Here is a 19,609-nt window from a genome sequence, read left to right as displayed (position 1 = left end):
CTCACGGCTCCCTCTGGCTATGTACTCGATGAATTAAGGACAAGTTTCATTTAACCTTCAGAATGTACATTTAAGTATAATCACATAAGCAACAGTGCTGTTGAACGGAGTATTAGGACAGCAGGGATTTGGCAAAAAGTAACTAAAGTTGTGCTGATACTTATTGCACCAGCATGGGTAATATAGGGGGTTAGATGTTAATTTAGCCAATTAGTTTGTGTATTTTTCCTGCCAACAAAAATAGTTAAAAAAATGAGAAAAATAGAAATATTATTGTGTTGCCAAGCAACAAAGCAAAGTGATACAGTGTTATTTTTCAATGCTATTATATGGAATGCCAGCACACTTTGGCCGCATTAATTGTCCAATCAAATTAGTAGACATGTAATGCTTGAATATTTATTAAAATATGATAGAAACTTGTTTTCATGTGTTCACATAAAATGTAAAACTTGTTGTACTGTATGAAGCTGTTTGCCAGTAACTTACTGTAGAGTTAAATGTATGTTATTTACTGGAAACTTTTTTTTAAAGGTAAAATAAACATTACACATGAACAAGTCTTTATCTTTAAAGAATACAAATATAAAATAACAGCCTTATGCAAAGCATTCTGGGAACCAGAAATCCTCATCAACCTTTTTTCTGTTTTTTTCTTCAGATTTTGGTTCCCAGAATGCTTTGCAGGAGGCTGTTATTTTATCATTTTATTCTGTAAATATAAGGACTTGTTAATGTTTAATGTTCATTTAACTTTGAGCAAACTGTTGCGAATAAATAACATAAACTTAAATCTAGAGCAGGGATGTCAAACTCAATTTCATCCCGGGCCACATCAGCATTACGGTTAATCTCAAAGGGCCGGTTGTATTTGAACGACTGTATGAATGTATCAACTCTTGTATTACTGTACATTGCATAATTTTCCCTGCATTTGCTTACTATTGGTTTTGTTAATAACTCAATTAATACCTAGCTTTGAAAGTAGAAGCCCAGGCAAATAATGAAAAAGTGTATAGAGTACAACTATTCTACAGATTATTTTAAAAATAATTGTGGTTACAAAAACACATGTTGTATGTGAGAACAGTACACTCAAAATGTTATGTTTTCCTTCATTGTGCAGGTCAGAAAATGAGAGGCATTTTAGATAATAATAAAGAGTTTTACAATCTCCACCACAAAATTATGCATTTATTAAACACATCTACCCTCACTACCTGGCTTTGAGTGTCTGACTGACTGACGTCTCAAGAGTTCAGTGTTGTAGGCTACAGATCAATAGTTTCAATCGTTTATTAAAAGTAATCGGTTCAGATGAGTCATTAGTTCACGTATTTAGCGGGAATAGACGCGTAATAAACGAATCCCAGCTGGACATCGCGAAACATTTCTGTACACGAGACGTAAAACATTTTTTCGCTGGATCCGCGTGAGCGTGCGCGAGAGAGGGAGAGAAAGAACGAGCAGATACTGTCCGTATCCATATGCGGAGGTCGCATAGGCAGCGTCATCAAGCCTGGTTTATTTAAGTTAACTTACCATTACATTCGCAAGTCATACGCATATTACAACTATTTACTATAAACAAAGAATAATATTTAACTTTATAATTGTTAATGTTCTGAAACAAGATAGTCTTGATGACGTATGCAGCCTGGAAATGCGACCTCCGGAGGCTGCAGCGTTCGCATTCAGACACGCCCACTCTAGTAGTGTGCGCGTGCGGGGCACTGCTCGTTCTTTCTCATGCAATCATCAACATTATTACCATAATTACTTTACAAAAAGACTTTGGCGGGACAAAAATTAGTTTTGGTGGCTGCTTAAAAAATCTATATAGGAAATAACCTGCAAAAATAAAACTTATAATAACAATAAAATAATCTGTAAACTCTCGCGGGCCACATCATTAACATAATTTGTAAACTCTTCCGCAAGAGAGAAATGAGGAGGCGGGCCGGATTTGGCCCGCGGGCCTTGAGTTTGACACCCCTGATCTAGAGTAAGATACTGGCAAACAGCAGCCAGTAATACTGTCATTTCTAAAGAAGTTTTGATAACACTTTATTTGAAGGGGTGTTCATTAGACTGACATGACACATTCATAATCACGAAGGAGATTTTATGCACAACTGTCATTAAGTGCCATGCGTTCAATTATGTCATTTTGTAATGCAACGATTATGACAATTTGACATTAATCAATACATCATAACTTGTCATGAAAACTTGACATTACCAAGACAACATAACTGACCACTTTTACAAATAAAATTTGTCATTAAAATGTCATAAAGTGTTAATACTCTGTCAAATTGTTTTATGACAACATCATGAATATTCTTTAGTTCATAATGTTTTTTTTAAGTTTCCTCCATCTGTTTAAGAAATAAAATCAATCATTAATTTAATAATAATAATAATTAAAATTGATAAAATTATATTTTTTATTGCATTTGGAGACCGATTCACCTAAAATTAAATGAAAACAGTACAATAATTGGTTAAGCCATGCAGCGGTGTGTCCATATCGCTGCAAAGTTAATTACTTTCAATTAAATTAATTAAATGTTTTGTTAGTTTTTTTCTTTTATGTCAGAAAATTTCAGAACCCTCTGTGAGAGGAAAACAACTTCTATTAGTTGTCAGTTTTTTATGTATTGTCCACACACATAAAGTTAACTATAATCTTTTGACATGTCTATTGCATTTTGTTAAGGTATTTCAAATTATTTGACAGTATAAACACTTAATGACATTTAAATGACAGTTTAATGTAATGTTAAACCCTAAAGCTAGGTAGTTTCTTAAGTTTGATAATTATTCTGCTATGTCATGTTTATGACAGATTTATGACAAGTTATGATATATTGGTTTATGTCAAGTTGTCATAACAATATCAGACAATTCAAACAATGTCATCTTTGCATTAAAAATTACATAATTGAACAAATAACACTTAATGACAATTGTCATAAATGTTCATAAAATCTTAATGTTCATGACACATGTCAGCCTTATGAATACCCCTTCAAGTAAAGTAAATTTTTAACAGTGAATCAATAAACCAGCTTCACAGAAAACTGCATTTATACGGGATGTGAAGATTTGACAGGTTTCTCACAGGCAGTAATATCACTGCCTATAATCATTCAAAAAGTAAGATGTCTAAAGCTATACTGTTGCACATCTTCTCATGTCTGCTGTACCTGTAAATGTCACATGAGTTTTAAAGTTTTTACAGTTTCTCTGTCAACCGCATGAGTTAAGAGCAGACTTTAAAGGATGCTTACGTTTGTGACGTTTATCTTTAACACTCGTAGACATGTTCACATGAACAAAACTGTGAGAAAGCCATTAAGGCGTTTACATCTAATGTAAACATTTACATGACATATCAGTTTATTGAGCATTATCCAACCAAGTAAAACATGTCACAAACTCAACATCAGTATAATAGCTTTACTGTAATTCTTTATGTGTTTTAAATGGACTTACTGAAACCCTCAGCTCAGATACCATAGTGAAAAGCAAAAATTTTGAGAAGCTGAAGTGTCCCCCCTTTACCCGACCAGAGACATGCTCTATGCAAATTAATTAAATCCACTGACTGCATTATGTAGTTAACTGTCAGGCACTGAACAGAATCTGGACAGATGAAGTGCTGCAAACCGATGGAGCTTTGCTAATTTACATTCGGTCACTTTCCCCACTTTCTTTAATTGATCTGGGCACAGCTGCACAGGCTGCAGTTTCTTGATATGACCCCTTGCTCTCTATGAATCTTTACTTGAGCATTTGGTTGTCCGTATGAGCTACCATTTAGACTCCTCAAGTTATTTAGTAGATTTGGTGTCAGATTATATGAAAGAGAGGAGTGGCAAGTCCTTTATAAACTATACAGAAAACCACGAAAAGCAACGATTATTGAGAGCACACACACAACTCATTACACTGCTCATTAATTACCAGATGACAAAGCAGACGTGTGCGTATCAGCTAGTGTGGTAAATGTGAGAAAGTGTGTGTTTATTTTTCTAATGATTATGCAAATATTCGGCAAGCAGATGAAGGTTATCATGTCCACTCTTAATTACCGCCTGCAAAGATGTGACGTAATTGTTAAGCGTAAGAGTTTAGCGTCATGCACAAGTGTATTTAAAACATGACCTTAATAAAGAGAAGTTTGAGGGTTAAATTAATATAAATTAAAATGAGTCACTATTAGTAAGGTATAGATTACAGTAAACCCTTCATAGCCTTTAAAAATTAAAAATCTGTGTGTCATTGCAAATGTTTAGCAAAATTGAGATCACCTGAACGCCCTTAAAACCAGTGATTTTATATATATATACTGTATACTACCTATTTCCCACCTACCATTTCAATGAAACTGCATAATAAAATGCAACCAAAAGTGACCAGTCACTGATATGCCTAAAAACAAATAATGTTGTTCTGTTGTTTTCATTACTGATGAAACAAAACAGTTATTTGAATACATAAGCTAACATACAAGGTAAAAGGGCTAACATACACCTATTGAAAAGAAAAGACCAGCTAAAACAGCCTAAAGGGTCGGGGATATTTTTTCCGCATCCGTGTGTGGCTCGCGCACGCACACGTCGGCGCTGCTTTTAAAGTATACTCAGCCGCGGCTACACGTGGATGGCCGTGTACGACACACACTCAATACAAATGATTTCTTATTCAAATTATTACTCTACCAGGCCGTCAGGCCAGGGCAACTGATTCGCAACATTTACAGTAGGGGAGAACTGGGGAGAAAGTAACGCGGGACGAAAGTAACAAAGTAGTTTTCTCCGAGCCATGATAACATTTGCATTACAAAATATGACAGCATCTTTAGCACACAAGCCTTGAAAGAGCTGACAAATATTGCGCTATTTTGTCACTGTTTCTCATGTGTTCGTCCGGAAAGGTGTTTTCAACCATAAGTAAATTTCTAAAGTGGTCATTTTTTCTTTATAACGCGTTGCGTTTCTCATTTCATGTGTTACATTACTGATTAATCTAAAGGTTATTTAGAGCTCTAATGCTGCGTTTACACCAACCGCGTTTCAGGCTTCAAAATCGTGTCTACCACGCCTAGTTTGCCGCTTGAACAGTTTGAATGCATTCAAAGCAAAAAAAGAAAGCATTTGACACGGATCAGAAGCCAAATCCGCTTCTTGTGGGAGGGGCAAGTGCTATGCGGTTGTCTGTTTGCAAGATGGCGATGTTGATTGTGCATTTATCGAGAGAGTTACCGGATTGTATTTAGTCACCTTACTATATAGGGGGAAAATAAACGGCGCGGGTCGATAAACGTCACGTGACTCAAAAGTGAAATGTGTATTTACAACTTACCAGGTTGCCCAATGTCCTCACTGACACTCTTCCAAGCAAGGTCCTTTTTATTCCTGTCTCTATAGAAATAAGAATTTGTTTCGTATAGCTCCGGGTGACTGCTTACAGACAATATCAAGCCTTCATGCTGAATTTTTCAGCTCGGCGTCAGCCGCAAATTTGCATCAAACGCAAAATGCACAAAAAGCACCATTTGCGCGTACCGCGTGTACCGCGCCATATGCTCAATTCGCGCCTGGTTCGCGCGAATGAGGTGGAAACACGTCTTCCACGTCGCGCTAAACGCCTCATCCGCACCGCAGGACCTCCAGATGCGCGTCAACGCATCTTCACATTGACTTAACATTGAAATCACTCACGCTTGCCGCCTCTACCGCGTCTGGTGTAAACGCAGCATAACACATCCTGAAGTTTCACTTCTCAAAGTTTTTCAAAATAAAAGTAAATCGGGTTTAAATGTCAGGAGTTCCTGTCGGGACGAAAATAACACTTGTTACTTTTGTCCCGCTGCTAATACTGTTGCATTATGTTGAAAATGTATATTATTATAATTTGATTTAATTAAATTTTATAGTGTTCAATCTGAATTTAAGTTTGTACTGTTGGTTGCTTTTGAAACATTTGTTAATCTTGAAATTTAAAATGAAAATGTAATTTAATAATTTTTTTACATAGATAAATTACAAAATATGTTTGCAGTTACATATTAAAGATGTCATAGTCATGTATATTTAATAAAAACAAGTGTAACACAAAAATCTATCTGGTTCTGTTGTGTTACTTTTGAACCACCTGTGTGTTACTTTCGTCCCTGTCCGCACGTACGGGGACAGCCCTAGTATACTTTAGCCTTAAGTTGTTTGCCTATTTTAACTTGTCTCCCAGCCTGTTTTAAGATGGTGTAGCAGGCTGGTATAGGAGGGATTTTTGCCACTTTTTTGGCTGGTCAGGCTAGAAGAGCAGCTTGACCACCATAACCAGCTTTGCCAGGGTTGGAGGACCATCTTATATCAGCTACTTCCATCTGAATACCAGCTAAGACCAGCAAACCAGTTTCCAACCTGGTCAAGCTGGTTTAAGCTGGTGGGTGAGCTGGTCTCCCATCCTTACCAGCTATAAAGTCTCCAAAACCCATCTAAAACCAACCTGCTACACAATCTTAACCAGGCTGGGAGGGAGACCAGCTAAAAACAGTCAACCAGCTTTGGTTGGTTTTAGTTGGTCTTTTCAGTATAGGGACATCTCATTATTTGACAAGCCTTCATGAAAAACACCTCAAGGAGCATTAAACCTACTACAGAAATGACTGCTACTTTTGAGGAAGTTTATTTAACCAAGTTCGGGAGGAGCATGGTCATGTGATCCAACCAATCAGCGCAAAGAGGTGCCTATAAATAGCAGTCCCTCTCCTCTGTCCTGTGACAGTTTTTGCAGCATCCCTCTCCACCCCATCACCTCACCTCCTCTAGTTTCATTTATCCCAGTTAAAGAGGGGGGAGTACTCTGGGGTCGAGCTTAAATTCCGAGCTCAGAGTCCTCTCCTCAGACAGCACACCAAATATGCTTAATCTCATTTCCTATCGATTACGTTAATGCAAACTCGTTAATTAAGAACTTAATTGTAAAGAATTGTTTGTGTTTTCCAAGTAAGTAACTTTGAATGGAAATCTGATAAATGAATATATATATTATGTAACCCCCCAAAAAAGTCAGGTGAAGGAGGAAAATAAAATACAGTCTGAAGACAAGTATAACAAAGGAGTATTTCAACAACAAACATAGGATTAAGGATATTTTTTTGGGGGGGGGGGTTATAAAATTATTTTCCTGAAATGTTAATACCATGTGTAAAACACCATTAGATGAGACAGAGCAAAGCAACAAGTGATTAAATTAGTCAAGATTATAAGTGTACCCTACTGTGTACGTACGGTGACTAAAACTCTCGGTTATTGGATTTGTTTAATTATGCGAATAATAACTAAGCATACTCAGCTAAACAACCATTTATTATAACAGAAATGGCTATTCTCTTAACTAACCTATGAGTATGGGTATGCATGCAGTACTCATTTCATTTTCAGTGAAGCATCAAAACAGCTGGGGCTTGTGGCAATGCTGAGATGCTGAGATCTAATGCGGAACAACATCTCTAAAACCCATGAAAACACACGGGGAAGCTCTCTGCATGGCAGCACGAGACTGCACCAGGCTACCCAGGCTTAAAACTTAAAAACATATTTGTGTTGTATACAAGATTTGTATACTAGATCGAGATAATCATGACAAATAATACGATAATATGACAAATAATTAATAGAATACCAGTGAGTTAAGTTACCACCGGTAATGTTAAGAGCAAAGATCTGTATTCCTAGATCACGATATAACACATGCACCGTCCATTTAAGCCGATAAACAATCACAAACATGCTACTGATTGTTAAAAACATTTGATAAATTATACGGAATAAATGAAATCTAAATAAAGATTATTGTGCTACAAAGGTGGCTCATCGCAAAAGCACACACAACCTGCGCACACACACCTGCACATGCGAGCTTATAAAAAAGAAAAACTTTCACTATTGCTATTACCTTTTCACTTTGTCCAACACGAGGAAATGTCCCAAAGTCCGTGGAAAAGAGTGACCTTTTTCCAAACTTCAGTGCGATTCATCGACGCACTTCCCACATGAGACAGTTGCGTTATGCCAGCGCTTTCGCTCCTAGTTCATTTCGGACAGATGCTGCTCGAACGAGTCTCTCCATTGGCTCAGCATTGCTTATTTCGCCCTCCCCCGATTGCTTAAAACACGCTGACTGCATTCTGGATATCTATTTCGGGTTACTTAGGTGGATTTAACTCAAGAACGAAATTGTTCGTTGCAACATCTGACACGTGGCATATAATGCTTAAAAGTGTTTATCAAAGGTCCAATACATTAATCTGATATCAATTAAAATATATAATTTTAAATACTGACCATATTTTTTGTAAGGAGATGTGAGTTGCATTGTAGAAGGCTGTAAAATAAATCTGTACTTGATTTTAATCCAAAAATGTTCACTGTATTTTTCAATCGAATGAATAATACAAGCCTTAATTTTACAGATGAACAATCACGCGCCTCGCGTGCACCTTCTATTATAAGAAATTACATGGGTTATAAGGGGCGCAGCACTCTGACAGCATCACTAATGAAGACTGTAATGTTGTAACACTGCTGACCTCTTGCGGTAATTAGTAACATTGTCGCAGCTCTGCAATACTGGAAAGGATAGTGTTTTAGTGATAGTTTACAAATGATGTCATATATTTCTCAGGTTTTTCTGCATAGAGAAATACAAGGCGACCACTAAATCAAATTCCGTGCCACCGCCGATTTTTGATAAAATGTTGTCTTACCGAAATCACGGAACAATCGTCGTACTATGTGGATCTGTAACTGCAGTTGCTGCATTACGCCACTCTGGTGGCGCTGTTGTGTTATCACTATTGTGTTATTGGCCCCACCTAATAAAGCCCACATTATTTACCAGGGCCCAGTATGGGGTTTTAATGGGTACTGGACTGGTCCCTTATTATGTAATAATTATACTTTTAATGCTTAATTGTAATTTACTTAAATAATATATTTGTTTTAAATTGAAAACCGATAAAAGCTAAATAATTTCAGTTCGGCAAATATCAGATTTCAGCATAAATATTCAACAGTTCATTCATCTATAACATCACAAAACACGAAGGAGGTGCAATATGAGAAATCAAATAAAAAAAACGGTAAAGGTTCAATATATCAAAATACTTTATTGTCAATTTATAACACTTTCAATGCAAAAATAATCATCAACATTTCAAAACTGCTAAGGCAGGTAATGACTAACAATTTAACATAACACTTAAAATAAGCATTGAAAGAAGTCAAACTCAAACAACACAAACATTGCTCACTCGTCTGGAGATGGTCTTCTGATCATCAATTAATCTTTGCTCAAATGTTTTATGAAGAACTTCCAAAGCATCCACAGCCAAACTCATTAAATGTCCTTTCATGTTGGCTTTGATTCATTGCTGTGCAGTCCGTGAACTTGTACCGTAGTATTACATTTTCTAAAAACACAGCATTAAAGTGTAACAGTTGTGAGAGACTCCTGCTGCTCTGGTAGAAACTGTATCCTTGCGCCTGAGTGAAAATTCTTGTAGTTTAAATGTTTATAATCTTTATAGTTGTAATTTTAAAGTCTGCCTATTTTAGCAAAGGTTATTTAAAATATGATATGATATTATGTGAAAAAATCACAATTAAAAACATTTGAAGCAGGACTACTTTGTCAAGCGTAATGTGTCGTAGCAGTGAGCAGATTGTAATGAGGTCTCCTTATATGAAACACCTGACTCCACTCATCAGGCTCCTTTCAGAATGTTTGAAACATTTCTTTAATTAACACACTAACAAACTGATGAACTTTCTGACATTTCTTATTTTCACTCATGCTGGTAAACATTACAAATATCACAATTAAATGGTGGTGATAGCGCAGTGGATAAGACACTTGCCTTTAGTGTGGGAGACCCGGGTTCGAATCCACTGTCATACACCATTGTGTCCCTGAGCAAGACACTTAACCCCTAGTTGCTCCAGAGGCGTGCGACCTCTGACATATATAGCAATTGTAAGTCGCTTTGGATAAAAGTGTCTGCTAAATGAATAAGTAAGTAAATCTAAACAATAATGCTTTTTTATATAAAATGTTTTATACTGATCATATCCTATCTGTGATATTATTTGCTCTTTGTATAAAAGTGACAATCAACCAAAAGTAATAATTTTAAGAGTTTAAATGTATTTAAAATGTATTTAAAGCATTAATTTTGCCCACATAATTCCCATATGGGTCCCATATTATCATCCAACATGGGCATACCTATATGGGACCCACATAGCCAACCCACATGGGACCCATATATTTTTTGTTTTTTTTGTTTATTTTATTTATTTACCAGGACAGTGCATATTAACAACAGTACACCTGTAACATGCCAGATTTAGCCAATGGCTAATTTTCATCTGTAGTCCTGATTGCCAGTTGTACATTGGCACCCTAAAAAAAAGTACATATTTAAAAATATTTGCACTGTTAATGTAACAAACTTAAAATAAAGAGATAAAAAACATTAAATATTAAGCTAGTCTAAAAATAAGTTATAAGCTCATTTACAAATCCTTACAGTAATTGCAATTTACATCACACAAAACATTTCACAAGTCACGACAGTAACACAAACGAGCAACAGCAGAACTTTTAGTGTTGACAGGACTGATTACAAATAAGCCAACGTTTCAGATGTAATCGAAAGAGACCATATGTATTTATATCTCTGATACTTGACGGAATGGTGTTCCACTCCTGAGAAGCCCTGACAGAAAAGGCAGACTGACTAAAAGCACTTTTCCTGTGTGGAATAATAACATATATTGCCCATGTTAAGCCCATGGCCACATGAAACCCATGTTGCCCATATGGGACCCACGTTGGGCCCACATTTCAATGTTAATTAAATGTAAAAAAATAATGCATTTTTATAAAAAATGTTTTATACTGATCAAATCATGTCTGTTATATTATTTGCTCTTTTTTTAAAGTGACAATCAACCAAAAGTTATTATTTTAAGATTGTAAATGTATAAAAATGTATTTCAAGCATAAAAATGTTTTGCCCACATATGGTGCCATGATACCACATAGGGAAACCCACATGGGACCCACATATATTGCCCATGTGAAGCCCATGCTGCCCAGATGGGACCCACGTGGGGCCCACATATCAATGTTGGCTGGGATGTTGTGACAAAAAAGTCGTCACTGGCCGCCCACCACTGATTCATTTAACACAGCAGCGTTAACTCAGTGTAATGGTTAAAAACAACCAGTTCATCTTTATTTCATTTTAAGGCTATAAAGTCTGGTTTGCTGGTGTTGTGAGAAGTTTAGTGTCCAGCCTTGAGAAAAACCAACAAGAGAAATCTTCATTCAGTCTCCAGTTTATCCAGTCATTATAAATACGATCAGAAAATCTGATGGTCAGTTAACGTCTCAGTAACTATGATAACATCGGTTCCCTGAGAAATTGGAATGAGACATTGTGTCATAGGCTGACGCTATGGGAAGGTCCTCCCCTCTACCGATTTTCTGAAGCGTTTTTTATAAAACAATGCCAGTGACCTGGCTAATGCCTGCCATGACATCGTATAGAAGCGTGCCTTCCAATTGTCCCCACAAAGATAGGAATACCAGTACATTTTGAGGTGTGTGTGTGTGTGTGTATTATTTATTATATATATATATATATTTCCTCCGCTTTTTCTGCAATAAAGCACAATTGCCATTATAATTTTCAACCAATTTTAATGATTTACAGTCCACGTGGAGTACAAAAACTCAATTGTCAGACAAAATTCAAAAGCAGGCCTATTATTAGAAGGATGTGTGAAGCATTATTTTTGTAGAGCCACTAGATGGCACTATGTTAATTGATAATATCAATACAATAACTTCAGAAGTCCTAGATGAGAATAAAACGCAGATACATTGATACTGTACAGAGAAATGTTTTTTATGAATCAACGAACAAAACACTAATTGAATGTATATGTTATAGAAAATGAAATTATTTTATTATGTAAATTGTTTCTGTCATAATTTTAGCACTGTTGTGCTGCAGGTCAAGCTCGTTCACATAAGTCAAGAAACACTGGCAGTCGGTCTGCTTTTTAAATACATAGCACAGTATAAAAGCATGCATAATCCTTTATGGATACTGTAAAAAAGTTACAGCGGTGAAACATTTACATGTTAAGAGAGAGAGAGAGCGAGCGAGAGAGAGAGAGAGAGAGAGAGAGAGAGAGAGAGAGAGAGAGAGAGAGAGAGAGAGAGAGATTTATCTGATTTGACATAAATTTACTAATTTCATCCATGTTATGTTATGTGCAAACTGTGTAAAAAATTGTTTACATTTTCAAAAAATTGCTTCTTTGTTTTAACGCATCAATGCAGAATTTTGTGTGTCATGTCAATGTTTAATGTCATGTTGGTTTTTCAGGTGACCGAGTTCCCAATTAAATGCCATAATGGGTGGAGTTTGTACCTAAAAAGGCTGCAAAAAGGAGTCTGATGGACTCGCTTCCAACGTTTATAATCCACTCTCGATTTCTCGTAATCTCAACAGTAACTCAACAACAAATCTGTGGCATTACATAAATCAGTTTTTCTGAGGCAATGCAATTTTAAGCCCATTGAATTACCATGTAAAACAGACAGTTAAACTATAGTGATACACTGTCCATCTTCCATATGTTTCCCTACCTGTGGTACGAGACAAGGTGATATGTGCAGCATCCTTGGGACCCTAATGCTTTGGACAAGGACATCCATGCCTGATGTTGTGCGATTTGTACGAATTGTTCTGAGAAATGCACTTATTATTTTGCAAACTTTAAGAATGATGCGAGAAATGCTCCAAAGCGATCAAGAAGTTTAAAATAGTTTTGTCATTCATTTTCTTTGGGGGGCTGTAAAGGGTTGCACCCAACACAAGGGGGACTGCATGCCAAAAAGTTACAGTTTTTCTCCATTGGTTTGGCTCATTTCTTGAAACAGAAATTACATTCTCAAAACTCTAAGATAATTTGGCAAAACAGTCTTACAGTTCAGCTCAACACTATAGCTCACTTGCAAAAGCTCATATATTTCCCAAAACTGTTGACTCATGCTTCAAAACTAAATTCCTTTCCCATATAAAGAGTCAGTGCCACAAAAATGTCAAATATCCTTCTCAACTGCTTTGCCTCATTTCTTGAAACAGACCGGACGTTCTCAACACTCTTGGTGCTTTTGTCAAAATAAAGTGGATGGTTCGGCACAACACCATGGTTCACCTGCAAAAGCTCATACCTCTCCCAAAATAGTTCACTCATGTGTCAAAACTAAATATCCTTCTCATTTTACAGTTTTTCTCAATTGCTTTGGCACATTTTTCGCAACAGTCTTATTATTCTCTAAACTGTGAGTGCAAATATCACAACTGTTTGCTGGAACTTCAGAACTTAATTGCATGTCTGCAAAAAGTTACACACCCAAAACATTTCATTCATGCTTCAAAACCTAGTTATCTTGTCAGTAATTTGGCCAAGGGCACCAAAATATAAAGTATTTTTGTCATCGTGTGAGCAACACTGGTCAAAATGTTTAGTTGTTTTTTCACCATGAAAGTCCACCATAGAAAAAAAGGTTTCATAAAAAAATCGTAATAATTGAGAAGAGTCAACAGTACATAGAAAAAAGTAAATGAACATTTCTATTTATTCACTTCATTTATTTTTGTATGTGTATTACATTTAAACTGAAATCTTGCTTGTCCAATTGCTGTACATTTCATATTTCCTATGTTACAAAAAAAATATAATAGAAAATAACTACAAAATAACCTCAATGATAAACTAATTATTCTTGTTGGACATCCTGTCGCTCTTGTTGGACATCCTGTCGCTTTTGTTGGTCAGGCCGAAGATTTTCATCCACATCACATCTTATGTTTTCCATTGCCATGCACCAGGGAAAAAATCTCCAATGAAGCAGACATTACAAACAATATCAATGTCAGATATTTATGGAATGTACATGCATGTTTAGTAGTTTTTGATAAGTGAATGGATCGTTTTGAATGTGATGACGTACACGATGACAAATGATTGAGAAGTTGTGAAGAGTTTGACAGTTTAAGTGAGAATTGAATTGACTCATCAGTTTTGATCAACAAGCCATATGCAATTAGTTGTTGGGCAAACTGCAGACGATTGTACTTATTGTTTGCACACATGTGCCAAAGCATTTGCAATTTACTCAAATCAATAAGAAATTCCAATCTGATGTGAACAATAAGCTAATTGTTTAGAGATCTGATCTTATTGTTTTGGAAAATAAAATTTTCATTTGAGAATTGAGCCAAAGCAATTGAGAAAAACTGTAACAGTCAGTGCCCCCAAAATGAATCGTCCCTTTGGCATTGTGTAAGCACTGCAAGTCGAAATGTTTAGATGTTTTGTCACTATGGCAGGGGACCATTGAAATATCTCTTATGTCCACCTTTCAGTCTTAGCCCTTTATTGACAATGGTTACTGTACTGTTTTTTGTCTAGCTAACAGAATACAATTGTGTATAAAACTGAAAAAAAAAAAATATGATTTTAGGGAAGAGTAGCCTCCAAGGTTTGACACCACACATTGCACTCACACTGCCAAGGAAATTGTAACGACTTTTATTCACACACAAAGTAACTTCCATACACCAGACCAAAATAAAACAATATAAACACAAAAAACAATGAAAATTATAAGCAGCCTGCTGTAAATAATGCGGGAGTTTCAGAACTAACATTTCTTCACTGGTCGCTGTCCTCACCCTTCCTCTCCTGGCCACCATCCTCACCCTCCTGACCATCCACACGCTGCTGTCTGTCTGGCCACAGATTCTCATCCACATCACAGTGTATTATTCTCCCTTGCAATACAACGAGGGAACAAAACGGCATGCCTGTCGCAACCATCCCCTACACTGATCTCCTGTAATATCCTAACACGGAGCAGGGACCTTTGATTTTGAGCCCTATGCTCATATATCTCCACCTCCTAGAGGAGAAAAACTCAATAGGACTGAGGAAAGGAGAGTAAGGTGGTAGGAACACCATGACCCTGATTAGCAGGCCACTGTAGAAATTCACATTGTCCCATACAATGACATATTGTGGTAGGTGAGGCCCGACGAGACCTTTCTCATTTTGAGGGATCAAATCAAAATGAAGGCGGTCCAAGAAGATGAGGAGCATCTGTGTATAGTATGGGCCAAGACTGGGGATGTGAGTGGCCACACCATTCTCAGATATGGCATCAAACATAGTAATATTGCCCCCTCACTGGCCTCGGACATCCACCGTGGCCCGGTGGGCAATAATTTTATGGCCACGTCTTCGGCCCTTTGCCAGGTTGAAGCCAGCTTCATCCACAAACACGAGGATGTGAGGGGCCTCGTTTCCTTCCAATGCCATTATTCTCTACAAAAGCGTAAACTCCTACTTTGTTAGTCAAGTTTTAGTTTTACCTGACTGTCAATTGCTGTAATAAATTTATCAAATGTTCAAAGCATTCATATATGTTATTCATGGTAGTATGTTCTTGACTAATTTTGCCAGTTGAACAGACTATTGTGCATGTGATGACTTATACAATGAAATGACGCTGACACATTTTGGAGTGAACAACCATTAGACTGAGAATCAACCAATCAGTTTAGATCAACAAGATCTATTCACTTGGAAATTGTGCTAAATGTAGGCTACCTGTACTTAATCAGTTGCAAAGATGTACTGAGCTATTGAGACATGTACTTAGATATTTGCAATTTGATGAAATGAATGAGAAATTCAATTCTGTTGTGAACACTTGCCAAGTGGTTTGGAGGTTTGTCCATGTTGTTTTGAGAATGTAATTTCTGTTTCAAAAAATGAGCCAAACCAATGGAGAAAAACTGTAAAACCCCTGACATATTATATAATACTGTTTTTTTTGTAACTGGAAATCTAATCCTGCGTCTCACAAACTTTAAAACTTCTCCCTATCAATTAATCTCCCAATTTCACATTCAGCATTTCATACTGTGCCCACATAATGTGAGTGTGGAGTAGATCTGCTATGTCTCCAGTCATTTTCAGGAATATTGTAAGACATATTTGTGTGTTTGGTCTTGGCGTGTGGGAGAACTGTGCACTTCTGTCAATGTGACTGCCAGCAGATATCTACACAATGTGTCAGGGTTTCTGGAGAGATGGCAACCTAACAGCACGACACTGTATAAAAACAAACACACAACTTCAATCTTGCCATTTCAAATTATGCGCATATGCTGTGACTGATTTTGCCTTAACTCCCAGATCCACAATTCCAAAAAAATTAAGCTAAGATGCTCCTAATTGATGCACCCATCTTTGGCTGAATTTCATGGATATACAAATTTAAGGTAGGTGTCATTACATAATTTTCAGCAAAAGGCAGAAACATTGCCTGTCTTTTGTTAAAAAGCTTTATTTTCTCAATCTCTATAGACCGACTGACTGACAAAAAGAGAGACAGAGATACATATAGATAGATAGATAGATAAACAGATATATAGACAGACAGACAGATTGATAGATAGATAAAACTCCACAGTTCAGATATACATGATGATAATAGTGTAGGTGACACACTGTGCCAGCGGTCTCTGGTGAAACACAAACAAACCAAGACCAATGCAGTGTGACAGCAATGAGCTCCCTTAGGACAACCATGACCAAGACAACCGACTACAGCTGCCAAACACTGCCTGGCGGGAGAGATGTGGGGGAGTCAAAGCTAAAGCCTATAATCGGACTGGTACCTCGTGCCACACAAAAAAATTCTCTAATCGAAGTCCAAAGGTTTTTACGGTTTGCATAAAATATAAGATGCCACAAATACAGATCATCTATAATTGTGTTAAAATGCGTGCTGTAATGAAAAAACTGAAACAGAAAAAGGACATCTCCAGAGGGGATTAAATGAAACAAACAATTAGAGAGAGAGAAAGAGAGAGAGTCATATCAGGAATTATCAGTTCGAGTGAGCGAGCGAGCGAGATGTGAGGCAGTGCTCTGAATAGGTAATAGAGGAAAGGATGGGAAGAGATTAGAGCTGCAGTCTGTGAAAGGATACTCTGCAAACAACAAGCACACTCAGCCTGGGAAGACAGGAAAAGTGCACGTTTCATGTAAGGAATATATAAAACTAACTGGAATATGCAGTGGATGTTATCTTTCAGGATAATTGGCAACTTCTGACGGTGAGCACAGATCTGAGAAGTATCTGGATGACTTTTGGTGAGACTTTCTGGCTTTCGAGAACATACATGAGTGGATTGCGTAGGACAGATGAACCATAAAACGATAAGCTTTTTAAATACATACAGTAGTTGCCGTTTGTTTTATTCTTGGTTCATCCCGTGTCCCAGATACTGACCATCTGGAGTACATTAGATGGCCTTCTGTGTATTGAAGACATTGCATATGTAAACTTTTGGCCCTTATATGATTGAAGAGCAGAAGGCTTTTGTGTATCTTCAGCGGTGCCAATGCTGTAATCTTGTACAAACCAAAAAATGACCTGCGCATCGTATATGGTTTTGATCTCGCTCTTGGTACGGTCCTCGATGGCCATTTGCCCTCCAGGGTGCCTGTGCACTGTTGACATACTGAGCTGTGGCTCGGTGGGTCTGGATAGATTTCCAAACCCGTTGCCATTCACGACTTCTGTCCTGGACTTGAGTCATAACAGAATAACGTGGCTAGCAGCAGGCAGTTTATACGGACTCCGACGGCTTCACACTTTGCATATGTCCCATAACCACATCTCATTGCTCAGCCCTGGAGCTTTCCATAACATCAGCAGTCTACGGTACCTGGACCTTTCTTCCAACAAACTCCAGGTCGTGGGAAAGCACCACTTTCAAGGCCTGGTGGAATTGGAGGTGTTGTTGCTGTACAACAACCGGATTACCCGCGTGGAGAGCAACACCCTTGTGGGACTCAGCAATCTCAGGAAGGTTTATTTCAGCCTCAACCAGCTGACCGACTTTCCTTTCTTCACAGTGCGCAAGCACAGTCATCCCAACCTGGTTACCTTGGACCTGTCCTCCAACCGCCTGTTTCGCTTGCCAATGGATGACATTGTATTATTGCCCGTGGTGGTTCAAAAAGGTCTGTATCTGCAGAACAACAGCCTGGAGTGCGATTGTTCCATATATCGCTTGTTCTGGCACTGGGATCAAAAGGGATATGCGAGTGTTAGAGACTACAAAGAGGACTATAAGTGTTTAACGCAGGGCGAGCCCCCGATTTCAATTCATTTGCTCCGCACCCCTTACTTCTTCGAGAACTGTACGGTGGGAAAGATCATATCTCTTTTATCGCCCAAAGCTGATAAAGTCGTATACAAGGGAGAACAAGTCAAACTGGACTGTACTGGGACTCTGAATGAAGAAGAAGTGTCCTACAGTTGGACCATCCCTCATCAGGAGAACATCAGTGTGCTGATCAACAATGGAACGCTACGTTTAAATCAAGATGGTAGCCTGGATATTCTTGCAGTACAGTATACAGATTCAGGAGTATATCGATGTACCGCTGTGGATAATATTAAGATGGTCAATGAATCACGAGAAGTGAACCTAACTGTGCTTGCCCAGCGCTCCACGGAGGAATCGTTCAACACGGGCTACACCACATTGGTGGGCTGTGCCGTGACCCTTGTGCTGATACTGATGTATTTGTATTTAACCCCATGTCGATGTGCTTGCTGTAAACCCCCTCCTCCCTCACCAGAGACTTTTAGGGAAGACCCTTGCACTCTAGCCTCGATCTTTACAGCTCCTTCAACTGCAGACGGACTGAAGGCAAAGTCTCAGGCGGACAGGCATGTGGCGTTTCTTGAGCCGCTCATTGCAGGGGGAAACGGCCATTCGAAAGCTGCATTTGTTGTCGAACATCCTATAGTTCAATGGGATATGGAGAACTTGACCGTTATTAAAGACAGAAATGACTCTGAGTAACAAATCTGTGGCCCAAAAAAAAAAATTATGTTACACGTTACATAGTCTGTGAACTATGTAGTACTGAATTGTGGAGTTGCATCCATTCAAGTTGTATAGGTATTTGAAAGTTAAGAGAGACGGCAGCTTTCCTGCGAGTGGGCATGGTTTCAGCGCTGACAGTGGACACTCCCCCACCGTTTGAGAGCAGAGAATTCTGCCTATTTTTTCAAGATTTAATAACTTTTATCAGACTTCAAATCTTTAAAAGCTTGTTTCGAATCATGGTCATATTTCCTTAATAAATTGTTATTTTGATCCTCAGAATTTGAGGCTGTCTCTTGTTTTACAATACCAGGCAAATATTAAGTGATGTTTTTTTATGATTATGGTGTAGGACTATACTGCGATGTAATGTGTTGAAAACCAGTGGGAGCAGGATTATCAAGTCGCAAACAGAGCATAACACCACAACTAAATGCTACTTAATCCATGTCGAGGAAACATGAAAATCAAAATAACTCCCAATGCTGAAAGCTTTTCATATTATAGCTCACATTGGAACAAACATTGAAATGA

General features: G+C 37.7%; 2 protein-coding genes across 2 annotated transcripts in view; one reads left to right on the top strand and one right to left on the bottom strand.

The window, feature by feature from the left end:
- The window catches only part of klhdc8b (kelch domain containing 8B), a 155,787-nt gene extending 147,705 nt beyond the window's left edge, over positions 1-8,082 (bottom strand). Inside the window, exon 1 of the mRNA XM_065286029.1 lies at positions 7,972-8,082. The gene's annotated coding sequence lies outside the window, so the exon portion shown is untranslated. The remainder of the gene's footprint in view (positions 1-7,971) is intronic.
- Positions 8,083-17,121: 9,039 nt separating this feature from the next.
- LOC135776077 (amphoterin-induced protein 3) lies at positions 17,122-19,357 on the top strand. Its single transcript, XM_065286692.1, has one exon. It carries the CDS (start codon positions 17,603-17,605, stop codon positions 19,049-19,051), a length of 1,449 nt encoding a protein of 482 aa, XP_065142764.1. The 5' UTR covers positions 17,122-17,602; the 3' UTR covers positions 19,052-19,357.
- The last annotated feature ends 252 nt before the right edge of the window (positions 19,358-19,609 follow it).

The sequence above is a fragment of the Paramisgurnus dabryanus genome, chromosome 21, assembly GCF_030506205.2.
Source record: "Paramisgurnus dabryanus chromosome 21, PD_genome_1.1, whole genome shotgun sequence".
In the NCBI taxonomy this organism is placed as follows: Eukaryota; Metazoa; Chordata; class Actinopteri; order Cypriniformes; family Cobitidae; genus Paramisgurnus; species Paramisgurnus dabryanus.
Note: the sequence above shows the minus strand (reverse complement) of the source record. Positions and strands in the feature narration are given on the sequence as shown.

What these genes read in the sequence shown, in the direction of transcription:
- LOC135776077 (XM_065286692.1), top strand. Translation starts at nt 17,603, where the DNA reads ATGACCTGCGCATCGTATATGGTTTTGATCTCGCTCTTGGTACGGTCC.